Here is a 23,299-nt window from a genome sequence, read left to right as displayed (position 1 = left end):
TGCTTCATGATAGCTTATGGAAATGTTTATAATCTGCTAATTAAGTTAAGAGGCACACTTTAGACTTTCTTTAGTAAATCATCAATCCTTCGGAACAAACTAAGTATTATAGCCACCACGCTGGACACTAAGATGGTGTCCAGACGGGAGGATACAGCCCAGACATGCTCTGACCGGACGGGACACAGCGCCCCTTCCCCACTCTCCTTCCCCTCTCTCCTTCCACTGAACCGAGGGCTGCAGAAAACCCTGTGATGCCAACCACACCCACAATTTATCTGATGAATGGATTTCCAATGAAAAAGCCAAAGCTATGGGGTTAAGGCTTCCAGGATTCTCAGCTTGGACCCTGGCTTCTACTGGGCCTAGTCGTTCCCATAGGCTTGGCGTGTTCTGATCGGCTGCCACAGGGAAGCGTGCACACTCTTTCTTACCTGGGGGCCAGTTGATGCTGGAGCCATTTGAGATTTTATCACTGTCAGATTTGGCACGTGACCAGCTATGGGGAACAGCTACAGGAGGACTGGCTGGTGACTCACTGCTCTGGATTAAATCGTACCGGCCATAGGAGTCGTCGATGGAGGACTTAGCTGGAGGCCCAATGCTCAGACCTCCAGGGATAGCACCTGGGGGGACGACAGGGAACAAAGAGCCGAGTGAACAGGGGACCCCGAGTCCCTGTGCTGGGCGCCGGGCCTTGCCCTTTGCACAGGTGCACGAACTGTCAGACTCGGTTTGGCCAGCACCTTCTGGGGGAAGTGACTATTTCCGTTAGCCCAAACTTGGCCTTGAAAGACAAACTCTTTAAGAACTGTTTCAGTTGTTCAAGTTGGAATTCTTGATAAATGCATACCCACACCACGGTGAAGCCCTCTGGGGACAGCCTGTGAGTCCCTGTGGTCAGCTCCTGTCCTTGTTGCTGCCTGTGTCCCTTCCCCAGTCTGCTGCCCTCACTATGGAAGGACAAACAGGCATGTGGACTCGGAGGCCTTAACCCCACCCACCCTGGGCGACTGAGCTCTCTCCTGCCACGGGAAGTGCCCAACTAGCACGTGATGATTTTCTTGTAGAATTAACCATTAGGAAAAATTTTCTTTTTAGAATGCCTTATATCGAGAGAGAATTATACACCCTATTAAATTTCCTTTGCTGTTTATGCTACGAGGAATTTAAGAGCTAAATTTAATGCAAGTGAGATCACCTCCTACGGTTACTAGCTTTCCCCCCCCACCCCCGGCCGTGCCTCGCAGCTTGCGGGATCTTAGTTCCCCGGCCAGGGATTGAACCCTGGCCCCAGCAGTGAAAGCGCCAAATCCTAACCACCGGACCACCAGGGAATTTCCTGGTTGTTAGCATCTGCTGTTTCTCTTTTCTAGGCATTAGATTTTCTATTGTGTTTTATCATTTTGTGGAAAAAATTTTCTCTTAGACAAAGTTTTGGTTGAAGATACAGATACATGAGTGTGCGGCCATGACCTGTACTCTTCGTTGCTCTGGGGCATTTTCAATTACTTCTTGGTTTGTAGCTAAGGCGTGAAAGTTGAGGCTTGGAGAGGTTTGATCATTGACTACCTGGGATCTGACATACTCTGTAATGAAGTGGAATATATATGTTTAACTTACTGAGGTAACACTGGTTTCTGACATCTAAGTTTCACGGGTGTGACACTGCATTTCGACTTTTGTCTACACCACAGGGTGCTCACCACCAAGAGCTTAGTTTATACCCGTCTCCACGCAGTTGACCCCCTTTCGCCATTTCGCTCTCCATCCACCCCTTCCCCTCTGGTTACCACTACTCTAGTTCCCTGTATCCCTGTCTGTTGTGGTTTGGTTTGTTCTCTTGGAATATTTTCTATTCAGCTTTCAGCACTGAACTCTTAGAAGGGAAATGCAGTACGAGTAACAAAACGAGCATAACCAGCGAGTAGGAAAGAAGTGACCAGACTCCAGGCACCTTGGCTCAGACGTACCATGCTTGCTGGGGTTCTGGTCGAGTGGAGAAGCAGCACCGGGTAAGTTATCCATGGGGTTGGGATGTGTCCACTGAGGGAGGCGTGACTGGGACTGCGACGGGTCCTTCACTGATAAACCACCAGTCATGTCCATGCTGCTGACATTCATGTTTGGGTTCAGTCCAGCTAAAAACAAAAACGCTATCAGGATACGTCTGCTCTTCCTCTAAACGTTTACTTTCTAAAGCTCTCCTAGAGAATCAAACTAAGTCTTAATTCACAGCCAAATATTTTAAATGTAACTTTTAATGCTGGAGGAAAAAAAACCCCTTTTTGCCTTTTTAGTAACACACATCTGTAGGAATCTTATTCCTAAATTAGGGGGACGATGGTAACAAATAGTCTTTGATTAAGTAAGACCAATGATTCTCTTCATTTTACTCGCTTTGGTGCCAAACGTGGTCCTGAAGCTTCTCAGTCAGAGCCCACAGAAAAACAGAACCAGTCCAAACAATTAGGAAAGTCTTTTCTGATCTCAGGGCACCTTGTGCAAACTCACCAGATCCAAACCAGTCTCTCAGAGACGTAAACGGTACCCTAAGGTCCCACCGACAGAACAAGCTGGTGGGGAGACCCCAAATCTGCCTTTAGTGAACTCACTTTACAAAAGGCTGCTCTTAAGGAGTTTATGAATTAAACATCAAACTCCCTTAAAGGACTTGAACTATTTCAAAGTGTGGGTGCTGCCGTCTGCCCTGGCTGGAATGTGAGCTGATCCTGGGTTTATTTCTTACAGCTAAAAGCAGGCATGCACTGGGGCACGTGACAAGCGCCCTCACTGTGCTGGGTTAGTGGAGAGAGATGAGGGGGACGATAGCAAAAAGGCTGAAGTAAAGAGTCGCTGATGGGACACCCGTCATGAGCTGAGCAGGCTGCTTGGCCGGACAGAATGACCAGTGCAGGTGTGACCCAGTGTTTCCAGGCCATTTCTAACCTGCGGTTCCCACACCACATGTCCTGGTACAGAGCAAAGGTACTGAACATTTTTGTTCTTAACTTTAAATCAAGAGCTTCAAACTCAAATGCCCGTATGGGCCAAGCAGGAAACACAAATGAAGGTGATGCGGGCCTGGTGGGGACAGCGCCCGCCCTGCTACAGGTGCTACCCGTGCAACCAGTGAATGGAACACAGGCCCAAGGCAGCCATTTTCAAGAGAAGCCAGAAGCCACTTTTGGTTGAAAATTTCCAATTTTTAAATGTTGGCAATCTCACACACACACACTGTGCAGACCTAACCGAACGCCCATGGGAGTCCGACACCACTGGGGGCTACCTTCACCTCCACCCACACAGACCCAGTCAGGTGAGGGCACAACCGTTAGGACGGGCTTCAGACTGGCCTCCAGAGCACCCCAAGTCCCATGGCCGGGCCCCACCCTCCCCGTCTCGTTTCTTTCTGTTCCTCCCTCCACTGGCAGCCAGCCTGGCCGGCCCTCGCCGACACCGACGGCCTCTTCTTCCATGCGAGGCTGGCTCTGCTCCACTGAACTCTACGCGTTTGAGGTCCATGCTTAAACCCTGCTCTGATTCTTCTTTCACCGCGCAGGGTGACCATGCACTCTCCCTTCCCTAAGCCCTGCAGTAACCACGTTGCACTGCCTATGAAGGCTGGTTTTCGTTTTTATACGCCTGGTCTTCCTGGGAAGACGACAAGCTCGGGAGTCAAGACAGCATCCGGAGAAGAGGCTGCACAGGAAGGAAGGCGGACGGGACTTGGAGCTGCTGAGGAAAAGGGGTGAGAACCAGCCAGAGAGGCAATTTTACAAACTAACTTTCTTAAACTTTATTAGCTATCTATTTTAACACATTTATTTTTAAACTTTAATGTGATTATAAAATATTATCAGAAGTATTTTCCATCAATTTTGAAGATTCAAGGCACTAATTTTTTCACTTGTAAGAAAAAGCGTTTAAGGGTAAAGATTTGTGTACTACATCCTCTAAATATAGGTTAAGAGGACAGATGGATACTAGGATACTAGGAAGCTGCAGCTAAACATTTCAGGACAATAGATGGAACTGAATTTTCTTCTAAAACAACTATTGTTAAAAAAGAAGTATTTACATAAGTAGCCAACATTCTACCAAGTGCTTGCTATTACAAAGTACTTTGCCTGTTAGTTCACCAAATCTTTAGAAGAACCCTATGAGGTAAGTATTCCCACTTTACAGATGGGGAAATTGAGGCAAAGAGCTGCCAGGCAGCTTAGTCGTGGGGGCAGTGTGGTGGCCTGATTCCTAAGGCAGGTCTTAACTACTAGACTATTCTGCTTCTTCAGCACAGAGGAAAGTAACGGGTAGGACAATCATGAAGGGACAGAAGAACCGTAGTTTAGCATTTGTCAGTTTTGTATTAAAGACACACCACATTGGTTACATGTCAAGGAGACAGTGCTCATGTGATCAGAACATAGCTCTCTTCTCAGAGGTGCTGGTGGTATTCCACAGAAAGGGACATCATTAGCCGAGATTCGCTGTCACTCACCTGGCCTTTGACCCTCTGGATATGTATTTCTCAGGTAACTAATGCCCTTTGCCCTGTAGCTTCAGACTCTAACAGTCAGCCTGACAAGGCTGAGGCGCTTTCACCCACTTCTGGATCCTTAGAGCAAATTACAGCTGACCCTCGAACAACGCAGGGGTCACAAATCCGGGTATGACTTTACAGCGGCCCTCTGTACCTGCAAACTCAACCAACCGCAGGTCACGTAGCACCGTTATTTACGGGAAAAAACCCATGGGTAAGTGGACCACGCTGTTTCAGCCCGTGTTGTTCATGGGTCAACAGTATTCCCCGTACGATCACTTTCCTGACACAGCCCTTCTGACGGTCTTCAACGTCGTAACCTGTGTCCCTCCTGGTGACCTCGAGGGCGGCACCACATCTGCCACTGGCCTGCGGGTTTCAAGTGCTGGGCGGGCGCCCTACCGGTTGGGGGTGAGGGTGTGCGTGTTGGTCTGGGTGAGTACGCAGTCGTGCTCTGCACTACAGGACTTGTGCGGGCAACCATGGCTTTTTAAGAAGTGCCTGGTTCACGGAAATCTGCACACCCTTCCTGTTCCCAGCAGTTCAGGCTGGAGAGAGCCAGGGATGGAACAAAGCGCCGATTCAACAGTGGAGAGGAGATCATTCTGGTACTACTTTCAAAGATTTTATACTGAAAGCACTTATGGGCGCAGCAAAATTCTTGCTCTGCGAAGACAGCTAGGGTCCCTCCCTTACGAAGGAGACCTGAGACAGCCTCGCTCCGGTTTTGCCTGGAACTGCATTTCTGCCCGGCTATTTCAGCCCCGCCAGGCGCACGCGGTCGGCGTCGACCCGGACTCACCGAGAGGGTAGGGAGCGAAGGTGCTGGGTGAAGACTGCTGCTCTTTGGTCTGCAGGTCGGGGAGGCCGGGGGCCTGGGGGTGGGGGGGGAAGCTGTCCAGGGCCGATTTGCCTGCAGAGGGGTGCAGAGACAGGGGCGGCGGGGGCGGGGGCGGCTTCACGAGCAGGGCCTGGGCCAGCTGGCGCTGGTGCTGCTGGATCTGCTGCTGCAGGTTAGTGATTGTGCGCGCAACCTGCGGGCGGGGACGCGCGGTCAGCGGGTCGGGAGGGCCGCCGGGGCCGCCCTCCTCCCCAGCCCAGGTGACGCCGAGGCTTTCAAAACGGGAGGCTGAGCGAGAGAGAAGCCAGTGACAAGTAACAGGCCAGGGGAGGTGACAGCTAGCGACCCGCTGAGCCACCCGGGGGGCGCCTACTTGCTGCTCCTGTTGTCTCATGGGTCCGGAAACGTTCCGCTGGGCCTGTAGCATCTGCTGCTGGATCTGTAAACGTTGGTACGCCTGTGGACACAGACACAAAGAGAAGCGTCCAGTAGATTATAAGAAAGCCTCAACAAAGGGTTCCACTTCTGTACATTAGTGTAAAAAAAAAAGGCACAGATTCTCGGTCCCCTTACCATCCTGTGGTTTAAGCATAGCGTGAGGCATGAAGCTTTTTCAAAAGGAGACATGTCTTTCCAAAACCTTTCTAGTGCACAGACTTTACAAAGTAACTCAGTCAGTACCCCTGTTTAGTGCTGGTAATGAGGTTTGTCAGCAAATATTTTTCAGTTAATGAAGAGATCAAAATTCTTCTGCTCAATTCATACAAACTAAAAATAAAAAAGAAATGAGGGGAAAATAAAATTTTTTTTCCCCTTATAAAGATGCAAGTTGTCCAGAATGGCTCAGACCATGTGGCAGGACAGCAGTGATCGGCGGCCACAGAACAATACACGTTAAAGGGCTTGTAGCTACCAGGAGCCACGTGTGGCCTTGGTCCACAGGGAGCCTGAGGTCCAGACGTGGCCACTTCTGCCACACAGACCCCGTCCACGAAGCCAGCGAGAATGATCGTCAGATTCTTCCCACCACGAGGCAGAAGGCCGGATCATTTGTTTCGAAAGTTGGCTGAATACTGTAAATTTTTTCTTTACAACATGGATTTTTTTGGGACGTTTTGGGCAAGAGGATTTATTGAAATAGAATCCAAGTAGAAGTAGAGATTATACTACTAGAAATGCCTCATTAATCTGTGAATTAGAGAGGAATAAAATACTTCACTTAAGTGAATCCTTATAGGCTCTAAAACTTAACCTTAGGATGTACTGAAATATCATTTTACCAAGTTTTCCGGAAAAAAATGTTAAAACAGTGTACATTGTTTTTAAAACAGAGCAGATTAAACATAATCCAACATTTTCTTGGTATCTTTTACACTACAGAGGTCAATAAAAATTATGTATAAATAAAGGATTCCAGAACATCAGTACGACTGATAACGAGTTCTGTCTCCCGTCAGAATCCAGCCGTCCTCTGTGTTATCAAGGAGTGGAAAGCTGTTTTCCTCTGCAGTGAGAGCTCTAAATAGCATGTTTCTCAGCTGCTCCCCACTGAGGCCGGCGGTCCCTTCCTGGCGCTGGCGGTAGCACACCGCGCAGGGGCCTTACAGCATGACTGTGAGGCAGCTTGGCTCCCTTTTCCGAGTGAGGTCCAGTCCCGGTCTGGATCCCGTGCCCAGGGCCCTGGGTACTTCACTGCACTGCGGCTTGTCCTAGGTCACCCCCACCCCACCTGGCCACTACCTGGAACCAGACACCCAGACGGTCAGACGTGTGTCTAACAAACGCTGAAGGGTCAGGACTGAGAGCCCCGGGCTCCCCCGTAAGGAAAGGCTGACAGCATGGTTTTGTCTATTGGAGGCTTTTCTCCCTTCATGACTCCTGGTCATTTTCTAGGAGATGAAGCTGTTGGGCAAGACTTCTAAATAAATCAGGTGTCAACGTATTAAAGAAGGAAATAATATACCGGGCCCTTCAGGGAATATAAATTCAGGATGCACCTAGGGATACAATGCCATGGCATTTCATGGTAAAAGCAGTAAGACTGTTGAAAATTAAAAATTCAACGTATGTTAAACTGTAACACTTGCAAGAATTATTAGGCTACATCAGCCTTCCTCAAGAGGGATTCTGAGAAAATCAAGTCCTAATCTCTAAGGCATCTCATCTCCTGTATGTAACGAAGTAACTTCTGTCTTTTGTTTCTAGAATGCTATCTGTGTAGACCAACCCTGGAAGAATTTAGAGAACAATCATGAAATGATTTGTTGGGTTCTGTGGTTCAGATGAGAAAGGCTGGCTGAGAGCTAACAGACACCCTAACTGTCAGATCTGGAAGACTGTGATCACGAAAGGGCCACAGAATCCACAAAGCTTAGTGGACACACCCTTAAGTGAAGAACTTCCTAATTCCTTTAATAGTTTACAAACTTCATGAACGTCTCAATGACATTCCCTGACGTGAAGAAAAGCGTTACGGCGACTGCTTTTCTTCAGTCGGCGTGCATGTTGCTGGCACATCCCCGAGCTCACGGGGAGAAGGCTCTTCCTCTGTCCTAGAACCCGAGCAGATCTACCTACTCACCAGCTGCAGCTGATAGAGCTGGTTCAACATCGTCATATGCTGAGGATTAATTGGCGAGGTTAATAGTGCAGGGTTGAGACCAATGTTTTTTGCTGCAAACTGCAAAAGCTGTGCTTGAACCTGTTAACAAAAAATGCACCATTAGACATGGATTCTCTATTCAAACATTTACTTGTCTGTGCAGTTTTTTGAGATTCAAAACTGAGTAAATGACAGTTATATTTGTCTCAGTGAATTTCAAAAGCCATTAAAAAATTTACAGACATTTTAACATTAGTAGTTTACATGCTTTTGTGGATAATATGAAAGGAAGAAAGGAAGGAAGGGAGGGAGGGAGGTAAAGGCAGATGGCAAGAAAGAGATTTCTTCCTCCAAATATTTTAGTTACGAATTAACTTTCTAGGGCTCTGGGTTACTCCCATCGGTAACTGGTTTCACGTTCTGTCGAAATGAAGCTAAGTGGGCATCGTTTAAGGGTGGGAGACAGCGAAGGCGTGGGTCTCTGGGAGGAAGTTCGAGCCTCCTCAAAGGAGGCCAGTGTCTACGTCTCACACAGGCGCCCTGGACTAGTCCCCGCAGGAGCTCAGCAGATGGCACCGCGGCCATCTGACCGGGGGGCCTTGTTCCAGGGCAGGCAGGGACCCCTTCTCAAGTTGACACGTTCGGGAAGTGGTCTCCCCCTGCTCGTGGGACCAGCCATTCCTCTCGGGGGGCCCGGCTGCCCAGCCTCCCATGTGGCACGTGCCCTGGTGTGGCCGGCCAGCCCTGACCGCAATGGTCAGCCTGCCTCCCTGCCCAACTGGCATTCACTGCTCTGAACCCTTCAGGGGCTTGGCACTGGCCAGCTCAGTGTTTTCCACGGCGTGCGCTGTACGCTTATCACAGCATTTACACAAGATGGTTTTAGGTAGAGCACAGAAGAGTATCTTTTACTGTCGCCTAACGTGTATTAGAAAAATGTTGCTTTTTCTCTTTACGACAGATATGTTCAGTTTTAAGAATAAATTTATCTAAATTAAGAAGGCAAGTCAACTTAAAGAAAACACATTATGTAACAGTCGTGGGAGGCACACAGATGAGTGACGTTCGGGACACGCTGGCTTGCTGTGTGCGGAAGGCTGCTCTGTCTCCAGGACCTGTCTCTGCTCCTGTGCCTTAGCTGGGGTGGCCATGTCACTAGGCTTGGGCAGTGGGACATGAGTGGAGGTGGTATGTCTCTCGCTTTCCCTCTGTCATTGGGCAACGGCCGAGGCAGAGCTGCTACTTTCTGCTCTGTTGCTTGGGGGCAAATTACTTGTCTGTCTCGTCCGAGCATCTGTATTTCAGGGTGTCTTTGCTGTAGCAGCTTACAGTGTACCCTGTTTAATGCATTTTACTGTAGCAGCTTACAGTGTATCCTGTTTAATGCATTTCACTATTATTTTACCCAGATTTCAGCCATCTCAACTCAGTGCACAGATCTCTGGTCAAACAACTGTGGAGGAATAATTACTTCCAGCGAATTCTATGATTTACCATTTTAATCTATTACTGAATATTCTTTTAAGCAGTAAGGACTGTAACACTGTAATTAAAAACTCAGCCCAAAGTCAAAAATTATGGAAATGTTCTAAAAGTAAACAATATTAATATGAGAAAAAGCTGACATTATGCTTTAGAGCTCTGCAAAACAATATCCTTTTCCTTGATTCTATTTGCTCTTTTGTTTTAAAACGATCTAATACTAAAGAATAAACTTAACTCAAAAGTCTGTGATATGGACACTATTATATATTGTCACATTTAGTTTGTCACTAAAGCATTACTCAGTCCTTCACTGCTTCTAAGAATTTTCTTTTATGTCCCAAGCAATTTCACTTGCCACTTTCCTCTCTCACTAATCTAGAAGAATTCAATGGGTTCATCCAAGTAATCTTCTCCAGACCAGGACAGAAGTCCCATCCCTGGCATGTGTCACCCGGCAACAGCACTCTGCCGGGAGGAGGCCCAGTCCTGGCCTGTGGGGCGGGGGCCCTGGGGGAGCAGCTCCGGAAATGCCTCCCAGGGCAGGAGGGTGGGACGGACAGGTTAACACGGGCGGGCTGACTGGCTCTCAGTGTAGCGGAAGCGGGTCTGACCTGAGGGGATAGAAACTGAGGCACTTGAGCACGGAGACTGGGCTGGGAGGAGCTCAGGGGCTGCACGGGCGGCTGTGGCGGCTGCTGCATGGTCCTCGCTGGGGCTGCTCCGCTGCTGCCAAACATGCCCAGGTTGCCACTCGGTGTCTGCAGGGAGGCGGAGGGCGCGTTACACAGTCGCCCGGGAGCAAGCGGGGGGCAAGGCTGCACCTGCTTCCTGCCGCTCTCAACGTGTACCAAAGGGGATGTTTAAGAAGTGCTGTCTAAACTGGGTACAGATGACAGGAGATCTGCCCGCAGAGCCTGCCTATGTCTTTAAATCACAGAAGCCGCCCACAGAGCCAGTTTTAGGTGCCCCCCAACAAGGCCGTCGTGTTCCAGGAAGCTATAATTACACAGAGCCAGGCACAGGAGCAGCAGGCACGGCTGTGTGGGCACCGTCTGTGCTGGGGTAAAGGGCATCATGTGTGGGGACCACTAACCTGGGAGAACAGGACATTTTCCAAAAGGAAATATAATTATGATTTCAACAAACCTGAAATTGAATACGTGAACAAGTCCAGGCAGTTAACTTTGTGTTAAATATAATAACTATATATTTGAGTGCTTCTTTCTACTCTCCTGACTGGGTATCTGATCCCCGGGGCCCGCCGGCCAGGCTGCTGACTTCCCGACCGCAGAAGAGCTGAAACTGGCACCGCAGCCCGGTGGGCAACAAGAGATGGCCAGGATCACGCGGATGGGGCGCCACTGAGAACTGCCGCCGGCCACCCCAAATCTCACAGCATCACTGGAAGAGAAGGCTCAGAGCTGTGTGATGTGAGCCTCCCCCAGGAGAAAATCAAGAAGAGCAGTCTGTGGACGGGAAGAGCGTGACGCGCTTCCGTATCATTTCATTCCAGGGGAGAGAAGTGACACGAAGCGGCCGTCGATCAAAACCCCAGGTCCCTCCGTTCAGGGACGTCTGAGGGTGACTTTCACCTCCCCCAAGAGTGTCAAAGGCAGGGAACAGTGCCAACATCACTCTCTGAAAACCACTGAGAACCTGCAAGAGATGTCACCTCTGTTCTGGGAAAAAGGGGAGAGTATGGTGTTTTCCTGCAGATCAATGCATTTAAGGTTTCGACTGTCAGGAGAGACAGGACGGCACTGCCTGGACCTGTGAACGCATTGGGCAGGTGAAGACGGCTCTGCGGTCCATGTCATTTCACTAGCAGTACTTTAGTACCAAGGGTGTTTTAGTTACATGTAAGAATAAATATAATTTTGAAGCATTTCCTATAACATGGTTAAATTTCAAGAACTGGATTCAATTCTTGACAGCAGTACATCACTTGGAAGGAAATCCTTATAATATTTCAGCTTCCTTTACATATTCAGTTATATTTTCAAATGCAGGCATTAATTAAAAATAAGAAGGTTTGCGTGTCAAACACACTTTCTTAAAGGCAAGTGAGAGAGACCATGGTGGCCCTCTACCAACAGCCTTACCTGTCTAGAAGAATTCAAGTTTTGCATGCCCAGCCCTGAGGCAATCCCGCCCAGGGCCTGATTAGGGAGTGCACTGTTGGAAAGGGGGAGCTTCAGGCTTGGTGAAGGCAAAAATGGTGAAGTCGTGGGCTCTTCCACGAGGCCGCCATCCTGATTGGGGAAAGAAAGCGTGAGCTGTGTGCGGTGCCCGTCCGCACACAAAGCACAAGTTTCCCGGGACACAGAAAGGGATGCGGATGAACAAAGAATTAAAAGATCAAAAATGTGTGGACAGGAAAGTGGAGAAATGGTCAAAAGGAAGAGGGGAAAAAGAAAAAAGAGAAACAGGATTAAGATGCTGTTTTCATTTTAACAATTATTTTACAAACACACATCAGCTTATAATATTCTCATCACTACTGACCCTGCCTACGGGTAGGAATCAGAAGAGAGACAAACACTGTAAAAAGTCTTACTTGGAAAACACTTTACAACCATTTTCAAATAAACAGGCTCCTTTTGAGAAGTTATTAGCAAGGCTCTAGGTATACATTAGGTTGAAATCTGCTGACATTCAAATGTTTTTGACCTACAAACAGCGATTTCATATGGTTTAACCTAATAATAAGGTAAACTATAAAACAGACAAAAATCTTGTTATTATTATTTTTTTACATTTATTGGGTGCCAGGTCCTTTGTAAATTTATCTCATCTAACTTCACAACAAACCTGCAGTATTTATTGATAGACTGATTGATTGCCATGCCATGTGGCATACAGGATCTTAGTTCCCTGACCAGGGAGCAAACTTGTGCCCCCTGCAGTGGAAGTGCAGAGTTTTAACCACTGGACCACTAGGGAAGTCCCCAAACCTGCAGTATTATTTCACATTTTAAAGATACGGAAATAAGTCAGGGTCCCACAGTTAGCAAATAAAAATACAGGGTGTGGAGTTAAACTGGAATTTCAGATAAACTACTAATAATATCTGAGAATAAACATGGTCCAAAAATGATTCATTGTTGTCTGAAATTCCGATTTCTCTGGGCACAGTGGTGCCGGTGCCGGGCAAGGTGAGGTCTCCACTGTGTGGAGTGCTGGCAGAGGACACTGCTAATCTGAGAACAGACGAACTCTCAGCTCTTCTCCTATAAGCTTGCTTTTAGTCTGTTTGTTTGCTTTAAACTTGTCCTTTCTTGCTTCCATTTTTTTTTCAAGGATGAACATTCTGATTGAGTTTAACGGGATGCTGTTTCCCCCCTCTGAGGTCACACCAATCTGGAGAGGGAGCATGACGATACTAAGGGGAATGAACTGGCGACTACACTTGTTGAAACATCTAAGGGGATTTTCCCACAGACCCCTGCGTGTTCTCTGAAGTAGAACATCCAAGCAAGGGCCATGAGACATGGGTGCCCATGCCTAACCACTTCTAGACCCTTTTTCCTGAGATTAGACATGTAATACATCATTTCCAGTGGGAAGAACTGTGCATATAAAGTAAGACCGTAAAACAGAAATTTGATGGACCCTCGTCTATTGGACAAATTGAAGCAGCCAAGCGCACCTGCTAACATGAAAATCAGTTTTCAATTTCAGTATTTTTATTCCTAGTCCCATCATATGAAATATAACACAACCTCTTTTGAGTTAAACATTCATATATATTAGAAAAATGGGTAAAAGTCACTTAAATGTTATAGCCCAATAACTTTTTAATCCAACACAGTGAAAACGAAAAACCCCTCTTGTTAAAAACAAACAAAAAGCCACCTAAACTCATACCTTGTCCAGGAAGGTGGGGCGGTCTGCGGAAGACTCTTTGGAGATCGGTGGGCGGCAGCCAAGGGGCTTGGTGACCATCCCATTGTAGTCGGTCACTCCCAGTCCACGCTTGTCCACGTCCACCTTCTTTTCCAGCAGAGCGCCTGGGGCAAAGCAGACAGAAGCAGCGCTTGAAACGAGACGCCTCGGGGGTCGGCTGCGAGTTCTGAGCACGGACGGGCACCAGCCTACCCCTCAGGGAAGGAGTTAAGACGCTCACCCCCAGAAAACAGGGGCCTCGGGTTGGCTCTGGCCCCTGCTCCTCGTCCCTCGCAGCCATGCCGGCCACCTCTGCCACTGTGGGGCTAGGCCCTTCCTCTCCCCCGGGACTTGTCGCCTCTTTTTCCAAAGAGGGCCCTTCCCTGGCTGCCCTGCCTCATGGCCATCGATTTCCACCTGCTGAGTCCCTACTGGCTGTAAGGACCTGTCCGAATGTCGGGGATACAATACAACGCAAACCAGACAGAGTCTGTCCTCGTGCTCTTCCGATTCAGAGACTGGTGTTTGTTCCACTCCCTCTGACTCTGCGCCGCCTCACGGCTCTGAGGAGGCGGGACTAACTCCCTCCAGCTCACACCGATTCCCTGTGTCCCGGCAGCTTATACCACCCATTTGGCATTTGCATGTGATTATAAAGTTGATCCTCATTATTTGTGAATTCCGAGCTTGTGAATCCACCTACTTGCCTAAATATACTTGTAGCCCCCAAATCAACAGTATGGCGCTTTATGGTCATTTGTGGACACGTGGGGCGGTGAAGAATTTGAGCCCCCGACACACACATTCCCAGATCAGGCTCTCACAAAGCGACAGGTGTCCTTTTGTGGTGTACTTAGGGCTATCTCTGTGCTTTTTGTTGGTCATCGCAGTGGTCCCCACGGTCCCCAAGCCAATGTGCTGTCTAGTGTCCTAAGCGCAAGAAGGCTGCATGGTGCCCGCTTTGTTTAGCAGCTGCTGCAGCAGCGCTGCCCAGGCGGCTGCGTTCAGCTGATGAACAGGGCAGTGCAGCCGGAACAGGGACAGAATGTCACCATCGTGTATAAGGCTGTGTGGGGGGAGCTAAAGTAATGTCTACAGTGTGAGATGAAGCTTCAGAAAAGATGGAAAGTGGCTAAATTTGTGGATTCACAAGATGATAACTTATTTAAAAAAGCATAGCTCACGGCATTGGTGTGAGTCAAAAAGGGAACAAAATCTATGGTCACATTATCCAGGGTCAGGAGGATGTTCAACCCTTCATAGCTAATGCTTTATTATAAAGAAATATGGCACATAATTATTTGTGAGAAATACATATTAAATACGGTGTCTTTAAACAGAAACACACATAAAACAAGGTTACGTGTTGACTGGTTGACAAAAATGCTGTGGCCAGAGGCTCAGACGACCTCAACCCTGTATGTTCCCGAGGAGCAAGGGTTTAGTACTTCCTGATTCAGTGTCTGCAGGGACTTTATAGGACATAAGTACCACGAATGATGCGAATCAGCTGTATTTTACATGTAAACATTTAACATAATTGATATTATTTTTAAAGCAATTCCAGAACTAGGGTTGCTTGTTCCTTGACAGTAACTCTTGTCTCTCAGCCAGCAGGCAATGCTCCCGTGGGGCCTGAGCAAGCCCTGCCGGGCGCGGCACAAGAACAGCTCACTCAGCACCCAATGAGGTGGGCACGTGGTCCCAGTGCCTTTCTCCAAGAGGGTCACTGTCTCCCCACTCAAAATAGATGGAGACAGAAAAAATTCACCTATTTGTTGCAAAAATAATAATAAAAAAAAACCCCAAAACAGAAAAAGCAAACGTAGTTCAATGTGGTGTTTGGCCATTTGTTCCCAGTGCCCACCAGTCCTGAGGGACCGGCCCCGTGGCAGGTGCACATCCTGTGGGTGGTCTTGTCTCCCCAGTGCGTATTCAACCATTAACCCGTGACTCTGAACATCAAAACTCACAAATTGGTACCTTTAAAAAAAAGTGTGCTTTAGGTATGTCATCTTACTTACTCATGGCCTGGTCAAGATTCATATTATTACTCTTCAAGGCCTCTTCAGCTGGCTCTCTCTGTGGAGGGAAACAGAGTTTTCACTAGGACTGCGTGTTAACAAAAGGAAAAGCTTGTAAAGAGCTCTATCACTATTAACTCAGGGAAGTGATCGATATTAACCTAATATTGTTAGATTTTAGAACTAGAAATACTTTTCTTCCATGTGGTTAGAGAGAAATGCCTTCTAAATAAAAAATACTTGTAATAAGAAAATGTACTGAATTGATTTTTAGAGGGAAGAACTTGTATTTAACACTTTAAACCCCAAATGTCCAGTGCCAGGAGAGTCTTACTTCTGACTCTGTGGTTTAGCAGGGTGAAACCTCTCCCAGGGCAGCTGCAGGAAGTCACAGTAAGAGTCAGATTCTAGGCTCTGCTGTAAACTACTTTTCGCAAAAAAATGTAAAGACAACATAACACAAAACACGTAGGTTCATTTTGATAATTATCTCTCTGATTGAAACAGACTAGTCTCGGTGGAGGCCAAAACCAAGCTGGGCATGGTGTTGAAGCACTGCAGGGCCAGTGTGGGCCTATCACCTCACCCGTGGGGAGGCTGGGCCCCCGGCCACGCCCGCACAGGGTCAGGGGCCTGCACCCCACGTGAAGTATGTGGTCCCCTGCTCCAGTCTGGGGCCACTCTAGACCCGTCCTTTAGGGACATCTGCAGCAATCAAAAGGTAAACACTCATTTGAACAAAGATTTGGAAAGAAGACATTTGAAGGGGCTATGTGGCAGACACAGGAGGCACTGCTCATGGTCTGAACTCCTGCCACTGGCTCTTAGGGACTGAAGAGACCGGGAGGCATTTTCAGAAGAAGACCCTAAGATTTCCAACTCTCCCTACACACGATATGAAACTCAGGAAGCAAATAGGTCTGGTTAGGATTCTTTATCTGGACACGAGGGTTTAGTACTTTATACCAAGTTTTCCCTTGAGATCTTGGTCAACGTACTGCATAAACGAATGAAAACTCACTTTTAATTATAAATGAAAAGAAAATATAAAACTGTATAAACCAATGAAAATTAAAAATCACACATCATTTTTTATTCTAAGAAAAGGTTCTCACACCATTCTTGATAGAAATGATGTGGATCTTTGCTGTAGTTCAAAGCAATGATCCCTAAGCAGAAGCGCCCAGGTGAAAGGGGAATTTACGAGTTAGGTTTTGCCAACAATCTCATCCCCCAAGTCTTCCTTCCGTGTTACACATGACAAAGGTGGGCAGGACACAACAGGGCCATGCAGGGCAGGACACATGGCAGGAGGAGTAAAGTAAGACGCCAGTCACCGGGAAGCCCATGTCTGTGAGTTGTTTGATCAGCCGGGTCATGATCCAGGCCTCGTCCTGCTTGCCAGATGTTTTCATGCCCTAGAACCAAGTGTGGGAAGGAGAGTCCATGAGCCACGCTTTAATGCACTTCTCCCGGAAGTGGGAGATGCCTAAAGTTCACGTTGATTTACACGTCACAGCGTCTCTCCGTTACCGCTGAGCAATGCTGTGCTCCACATCGCCCCGACAGTATTCGGCGGCTCGTGCTATGAAATGCTTCAGGGTGCTTCTGAGGTTGGCATATGTGTGCAATTTATGGACTTAAAAAAGCAAGATAATTATTTCTTTTCTCCAGAGAATGAACTTAGTTCATCACAAATATGTACCGCTTCCATTATCAAATAATCATAATAAGTGCTCCCTTGAACATGACCCTATAATAACCATATAAAGTTTACTAAAAATTACATGGCTTTTGCCCTTTTATAAGCTTTATTCTAAAAGATGACAAAATACAGGGTGTTCATTCCAACAGAAAAGATGAAAGGGATCAAAAAAACCTATTAATTTTGTTAATTATTCATTGTTTATGGCCTGTAGGGTGGAGAAAAAAATAAGCGGGGAAATGGCGGTGAGGGAGAGGATGAAGACAAAAGGAGGGAGTCCAGTGGAAAGGAAAGGGCAGCGAGACGGAGAGGGGGCAGCAGGCACCGCGGAAGGGCTGAGCGTCAAGATGTGACCCCTCAAGAATCTCCTGCTCTTCTGCAACGAGGGGGATGTAACAATGCGTCACTACCATACACAGTATTCTTCACAGTGCTTTCAAAACTGAGCCTGCCACAATCACAGGACAGAGCATGTGGGGTGACTGCAAACTAACAGGCTCACTTTCCTCAAGGCAGCGGCTTCTCTAGAGGTGATTTTAATCATTACTCTGTGGCCAGAGCCAGGTTTGCCAAGAATATACAATACTTTAACTTATCAATTTGGTGTTTCTGGTCCCATCATTAACAGGATTATTTGCCAGCCTGATTGTGAAAAGATTTAATTTGAAGTCTGCAATCATTTCTACTCTTTATGAGCAAAAAGCCGTGGTTTTAGTTTCTGGGTTCTGCTTACTGCTAACTGAATGGTTTTCAAATTGAAAAATTTTTGAACAGATAATACATTCACATGATTCAAAAGCAGAAAAAAGGGGCAAATGGAAGCATCTTCTTCCCGCCCCATGACCCATCTGCTGAGCTCTTCTCTCCTTACTCATCCTTCCAGAGAATTTTAAATTCAACAGAGGCCGTTACGAGTACGTGTGTGCCTCACACTCACACACCCATTTTCTCTTCTCTTCCCCTTGCCCCCCAAAAGCGGGGTTGTGCTATACATATACTCTGTATCTTGCCTTTCACTTAGCAATATATTTCGTTGATCTTTTCATATCAATGTTTAGTTTCTTTAAAAAAAACTTTAGTTTTTCATAATACGGATGTAGCATAATTTAACTAGTTACCCCATCAATGTGCACTTAAGTTACTATTTTTTTGCTGTCCCTTGACAAGTAGAAGGTCTGTGTCAAAGTGCTGACGCATCTGTAATTTTGACAGATGACGCCACACTGCCCTCCATTTGGGTTACACTAGTTTACACTTCCACCAGCAATGTACGAGAGTGCTGGTTTTCCTACAGCTTTGCAAAGACAGCGTATTTTGGATTTCTGCTGGGCTGAGAGATGAAAAATGGCATTTCTTCATGTTGTTTTAAATTGAATTCTCTTTCTGCAAGTCAGGTTGAATATCCTTTCACACGTTTAACAGTGACTTGTGTTCCTTTTCCATGGATCGCCTGCTTACATTCTTCGCTATTTGTCTACTGGATTACCGGTGGGTTTTTTTTTTTAAAAAAAAACCAGTTTCTAGGATCTTTCTCTATTTATCAGGAAGGTCAGTCTTCTCTATGACTTACAAACATTTTTTTCCAGTTTGTTATTTGTCTTTTGACTTTGATGATGAAATTTTCTATCAGGTATAGTTTTTATGTTTACTGAAGTTATAAGCCTTTCATTCCATGGCTTTTAGATTTTGGTCATAGTTAGAAAGGCCTCTTCCTCGCCAAGATAGTTTTTAAAATTCTCTTACATTTTTCTCTTTCATATTTGAATTTGCGATCTACTTGGAAGCTGTCTTGGTGCGCATCTGTGCTGTGGACCTCACTTGATTTCTTGTGGAGGCTGTGCATCTGGGTGCAGAGAACTGAGTCCCTGGGGAGTGCTCACACTTCCTGCTCCCAGGACCCCATTACCTCTCTTAAAAACCGAGGATCCTGGGCTTCCCTGGTGGTTGAGAGTCCGCCTGCCGAGGCAGGGGACACGGGTTCGTGCCCCGGTCCGGGAAGATCCCACATGCCGCGAAGCGGCTGGGCCCGTGAGCCATGGCTGCTGAGCCTGCGCGTCCGGAGCCTGTGCTCCGCAACGGGAGAGGCCACAACAGTGAGAGGCCCGCGTACCGCAAAAACAAAAACAAAAACAAAAACAAAAATAACCCGAGGATCCTAAAGAAGTTTTGTTTATATGGGTTGTATTTATTGATATTTACTGTATTAGAAATTAAAACTGATAAATTAAAAAAACTGTATTAATTTGTTTAAAGATAACCATAACAAAGCCATTATATGTTAATATAACAATGTTTTTTAATGGAAAATAATTATATTTTCTAAAACAAAAATTTTTAGTGAGAAGAGTGGCATTGTCGTACCTGACTGAACATCTCTCTACTGTCCGGCTTCACAGAAGCAGCTGGATTCACCCATCTGTCCTTGCCTTCGCTCTGCTGTGACAGCAATGGCATGTAGTCTCTGGAAAACCCCATTCTACGCTCGGCAGAGACCCGCCGAGAGGGCCTCAGGACCACCAGGGTCCTGAGAGCACTGTGAGAACCTCAGATCTCTCTGTCACTGTTACCTGGAGATACCACCTTGAAACTGAATGTTTTTAAGTACCACCACTGATTTTTAGAGTTTATTTCCTTTAGTGTCACACGCACCTTTTGGAGTCCTTTTTTGGGGGCGTTCCCCCAGGAACTGCAGGAGGAGGTGCTTTCTTGGGAAGCGGCGTTGTTCCACATGCCCCCATCCTCGTCTTCCCACTGACCGGCACCGAGGTTCGCATCGTCCCCGCCGCTGCCCCAGCCTTCTTGCATAGATTTTGAAGCTAGAAAGAGAGGGAACACGAACGTATCAGATTCACCATTCCCAAAGCAGACAATGGTGCCCTATAACATCATTTAGGGGGAGGCAGGACAAAAGGGGTGTACATAACCTACCTTTTACTACTTTGTTTCCCTTAGACCTAAGAGTTTAATTTTCCCTACTAGAAATGTAATATACATGTATATATGTACCTATTTTTTTCTTCAAACTTCAGCTATTTGTAGGCTGTGCTGTTCCAAACTCCTTTAACTAACTAGAAGTCATTTCAAAGCATGGACATTCTAACAGTAAATCCTGGAGGCTACTGAAGGAGGCAATCTCTGCGTGATATGGAACGGCTGGTAAAATGCAGAGTCCTGCAAAACGTCACTATCCTCCCTGTCACGTGGTATGTCACGTGGACCAGTGCTCCCCCAACGCGACCATACCCGAGTTGCCAGGGGATCAGGAGAAATGCGGCAGGTCTGTGGTTGGCCCAACAGTCTGCGCTTTTGACAAGCTCCCAGGAGATGCTCCCAGAATGACAGGACGGAGACAGCTGAGGCTATAGGCAGAGGGAGTTTTACAAGTTGAATACTGAGTTTTGATTTCAGGATATTATCTTTCTCCTTTCTTAAAATACAAAGCAATTCTTGGTATAAAAGTTACCCCAGGGCTTCCCTGGTGGCGCAGTGGTTGAGAGTCCGCCTGCCGATGCAGGGGACACGGGTTTGTGCCCCGGTCCGGGAAAATCCCACATGCCGCGGAGCGGCCATACCGCAAAAAAAAGTTACCCCAAATTTTCACTTCCTGGGGAATCTGAAGAAGGACAAAGGTCAGGTGACAGTACTGTTACTAGAGTCCATAAGACGATGAAGACATGAGGCTTACAAGGTGGACAGGCATATAATTAGGCCTCCAAGGACAAATTATTAAAAACAAATATACTATCTCAGTGCCTGAATTTAAATACCCAGGAGCTCCCCATCCTTTAGATGTATAACAAGAAGTAATATAAATGAAATAAATAATCCAGCAGAATGGTTGGTATACAGAGCATACTATCCAGTGTTAACAACGTAACAAAATACTAAAACAATAAAGTTTCATTTTAAGATCTGAGACATTTAATGATGTCCAAAAAAACCACAAGAAACCTGAGCTTCTGCAGCCATGTGAACAATTAATTTTAATATCAGACTTAAATCAGCAAACATATTCATGCTCTTGTCGTAAGTATCACATTGCAAAACAGCCACACGTTACAGGATGCCACTTGGTAAACATGATCTCATTTGTAAGGATGTACATTTTATATGTATACTTATTATACTTTCAGATAATGGGAGGAAAACACAGCATGGTTTTTCTCTTTAAGAAAAGAAAAAGAGAGAGAAGAAGCATAAACCTGGAGAATCTAAAGCAGAATTTTGTTTACTTGAAAGCAAAGCAAGTGTCAGACTGCTGTTAAGTAATGTATGTTTCAAAACCTAATCTCAAAAAGAAAAATGGCCTGGCTTATCCGCCTTGCTCAGTGAAATAGCAAGTTTAAGTAGTTTGAATGGCAGGTAGCAGAACACTGCTGAAGAAGCGTGGAGGCCACTAACCATCAGGCAGCTATGCTTTACTGCTCTGATCCTTGTATTTATTTTTTTGTAAAAAGGAGAACATGGACTTCTGTTAAAAGCTCCCTTGTGTTCTTGTATCAGACAGGGCAAATATTTCTTTATAGTTTTAGTTTAACGTTAGACTTAAAAATGAGGAAAGCGTCCTAAAACACTAATTCTTAAAATTCAATGAGAAGCATCCCTCTAAACAGACTACCCGGGTCCATCTCGAACCGGCCAACCCAGGGCAGGAAGTACGGCTCACCTGGTTTGCACAGGGTTGGGGCGGCAGCGGGGGCGCCGGCTCTTCCAAACGTCACCGCCGGCTCGGTGGGCTGGTCCCCCCATCCGCTGCCGCTGCTGGGCGGCTTGCCCCATGCTGCTGTGCCGTTATCAACCAGGGTAGAAGGGGAGGATGGCTCTCCCCAAGAGTTTTCAGCCTTTGAATGAACATTAGGCATTTCTCCCCAGCCTGACGAAACTGAAAAGGGCACCAGGGGAGAGAGAAAACAATAAAAATGAAACAGAGAGAGAAAGTAAAAATGGTAATTTCAAGTTCAAAATAATTTTGAGATAATCTATCTTTAGGATGGCTTTTAGTAGAAAGCGAAAAGGAGACAATATTGAATCTAATCAGATTTGTTCAGTTTTTTTTTAAGCTGCATTTTTCTCAATCCTGACCCCTACCCACTTAAAAGTCCATTATATTAAAAACTATTCAATTCACAGTATTTGCAACATGATAGAGTGTAAAAGAATAGTTTAAAAACTAAAGTTTAAGAAGTAGCTCTTTTACTTCTGGTATTATACATAACAACCTAAAAGAAATTTCATGTTACATTAATCTCTTATAAAACAATTTACAAGTGGCAAATATACACTGAAAATTATTTTTGCTTATCTTTTGGCCAACCATCAAAGACATATATCTGGGCAAAGAAATGAGAAGATGGCAGATTAGACATGTACAAATAAAGTAATAATAGAGAACCCAGACAATTCTCAGGTACCAGCAGTGGGCTGAGAAAGAGCTGAGGCATTCATCTTTAAAGACGGGAACAGAGTGGAGGAATTATGGATAAGCGTGGTTCCAACAAACACACTGATTGCAAGTATTTTTTGCAAGAATTTTTCAGAATTCTTCTTTCATTCCTCCACCCAGTCCTGTTGCCATAGCACCCTGATCTGGGACTGGGATGCAATGAAACTAGATAAGGGTCCCTAATGAATCCAGGAGGTTATGGCATCACTATCTACAGGCACAGAAGCGGTCACGAGACCAGGCAACAGTAAGGATCTCCCCACCTTCTTTATACTTTAGTAAGAAAAACATTTTATGTTATATATGCAAACTTCACTTTTTCCGAATCAATCCAAATTCTGATCTTTTTGCTTTTGCCCATAAGCTCACTTGACACTACTGATAGTCACAATGACAGGTCATATCACTTGTAGTCTTCATACAGATACAGCTTCTCGGAGACAGAACTGTGAATGTTTTAAATACTAACTGAAGAATAGAAAGCATAAAATACAAGTAGCCAACCACAAATTTTAAGTTATTTGGTTAAAATATGGATAGTACCATCTCCATTATGAAATTTATTAATTTTCTGACCAGAAACAGCATGTGATCAGCTCCCATGATGCTTTACTCTAATAAAATGCAATAATATTGATTCACAATAAAAGTACATGCAACCTATGAATCATTTCAAACTACAAGCTCTATGCTGAGCAATATATTATGTAAACTATTACCAATATCAGGGAAGTTAGCCCTAATTGCTGTTGTCGGCAATTGCTAAGTGTA

At 46.0% G+C, this 23,299-nt stretch overlaps 1 protein-coding gene across 10 annotated transcripts in view; it reads right to left on the bottom strand.

Moving 5' to 3' along the window:
* TNRC6C (trinucleotide repeat containing adaptor 6C) overlaps positions 1-23,299 on the bottom strand; it is a 129,786-nt gene that overhangs the window by 14,758 nt on the left and 91,729 nt on the right. For 7 of the 10 annotated variants that reach the window (XM_033438596.2, XM_033438600.2, XM_033438604.2 and 4 more), the window contains 12 exons: positions 21,752-21,967; positions 19,735-19,901; positions 16,718-16,798; positions 15,381-15,438; positions 13,339-13,481; positions 11,574-11,747; positions 10,083-10,229; positions 7,966-8,085; positions 5,758-5,841; positions 5,346-5,577; positions 1,974-2,141; positions 435-626 (listed from right to left, as the gene is read on the bottom strand). In XM_033438596.2, coding sequence (XP_033294487.2) covers positions 435-626; positions 1,974-2,141; positions 5,346-5,577; positions 5,758-5,841; positions 7,966-8,085; positions 10,083-10,229; positions 11,574-11,747; positions 13,339-13,481; positions 15,381-15,438; positions 16,718-16,798; positions 19,735-19,901; positions 21,752-21,967 — 1,782 coding nt within the window. The remainder of the gene's footprint in view (positions 1-434; positions 627-1,973; positions 2,142-5,345; positions 5,578-5,757; positions 5,842-7,965; positions 8,086-10,082; positions 10,230-11,573; positions 11,748-13,338; positions 13,482-15,380; positions 15,439-16,717; positions 16,799-19,734; positions 19,902-21,751; positions 21,968-23,299) is intronic. The other 3 variants (XM_004275527.4, XM_033438601.2, XM_033438599.2) reach the window with 2 other exon arrangements.

The sequence above is a fragment of the Orcinus orca genome, chromosome 19 (assembly GCF_937001465.1).
Source record: "Orcinus orca chromosome 19, mOrcOrc1.1, whole genome shotgun sequence".
NCBI lineage: Eukaryota > Metazoa > Chordata > Mammalia > Artiodactyla > Delphinidae > Orcinus > Orcinus orca.
The sequence above is the reverse complement of the archived record's forward strand: the minus strand, read 5'-3'. Positions and strand labels throughout refer to the sequence as shown.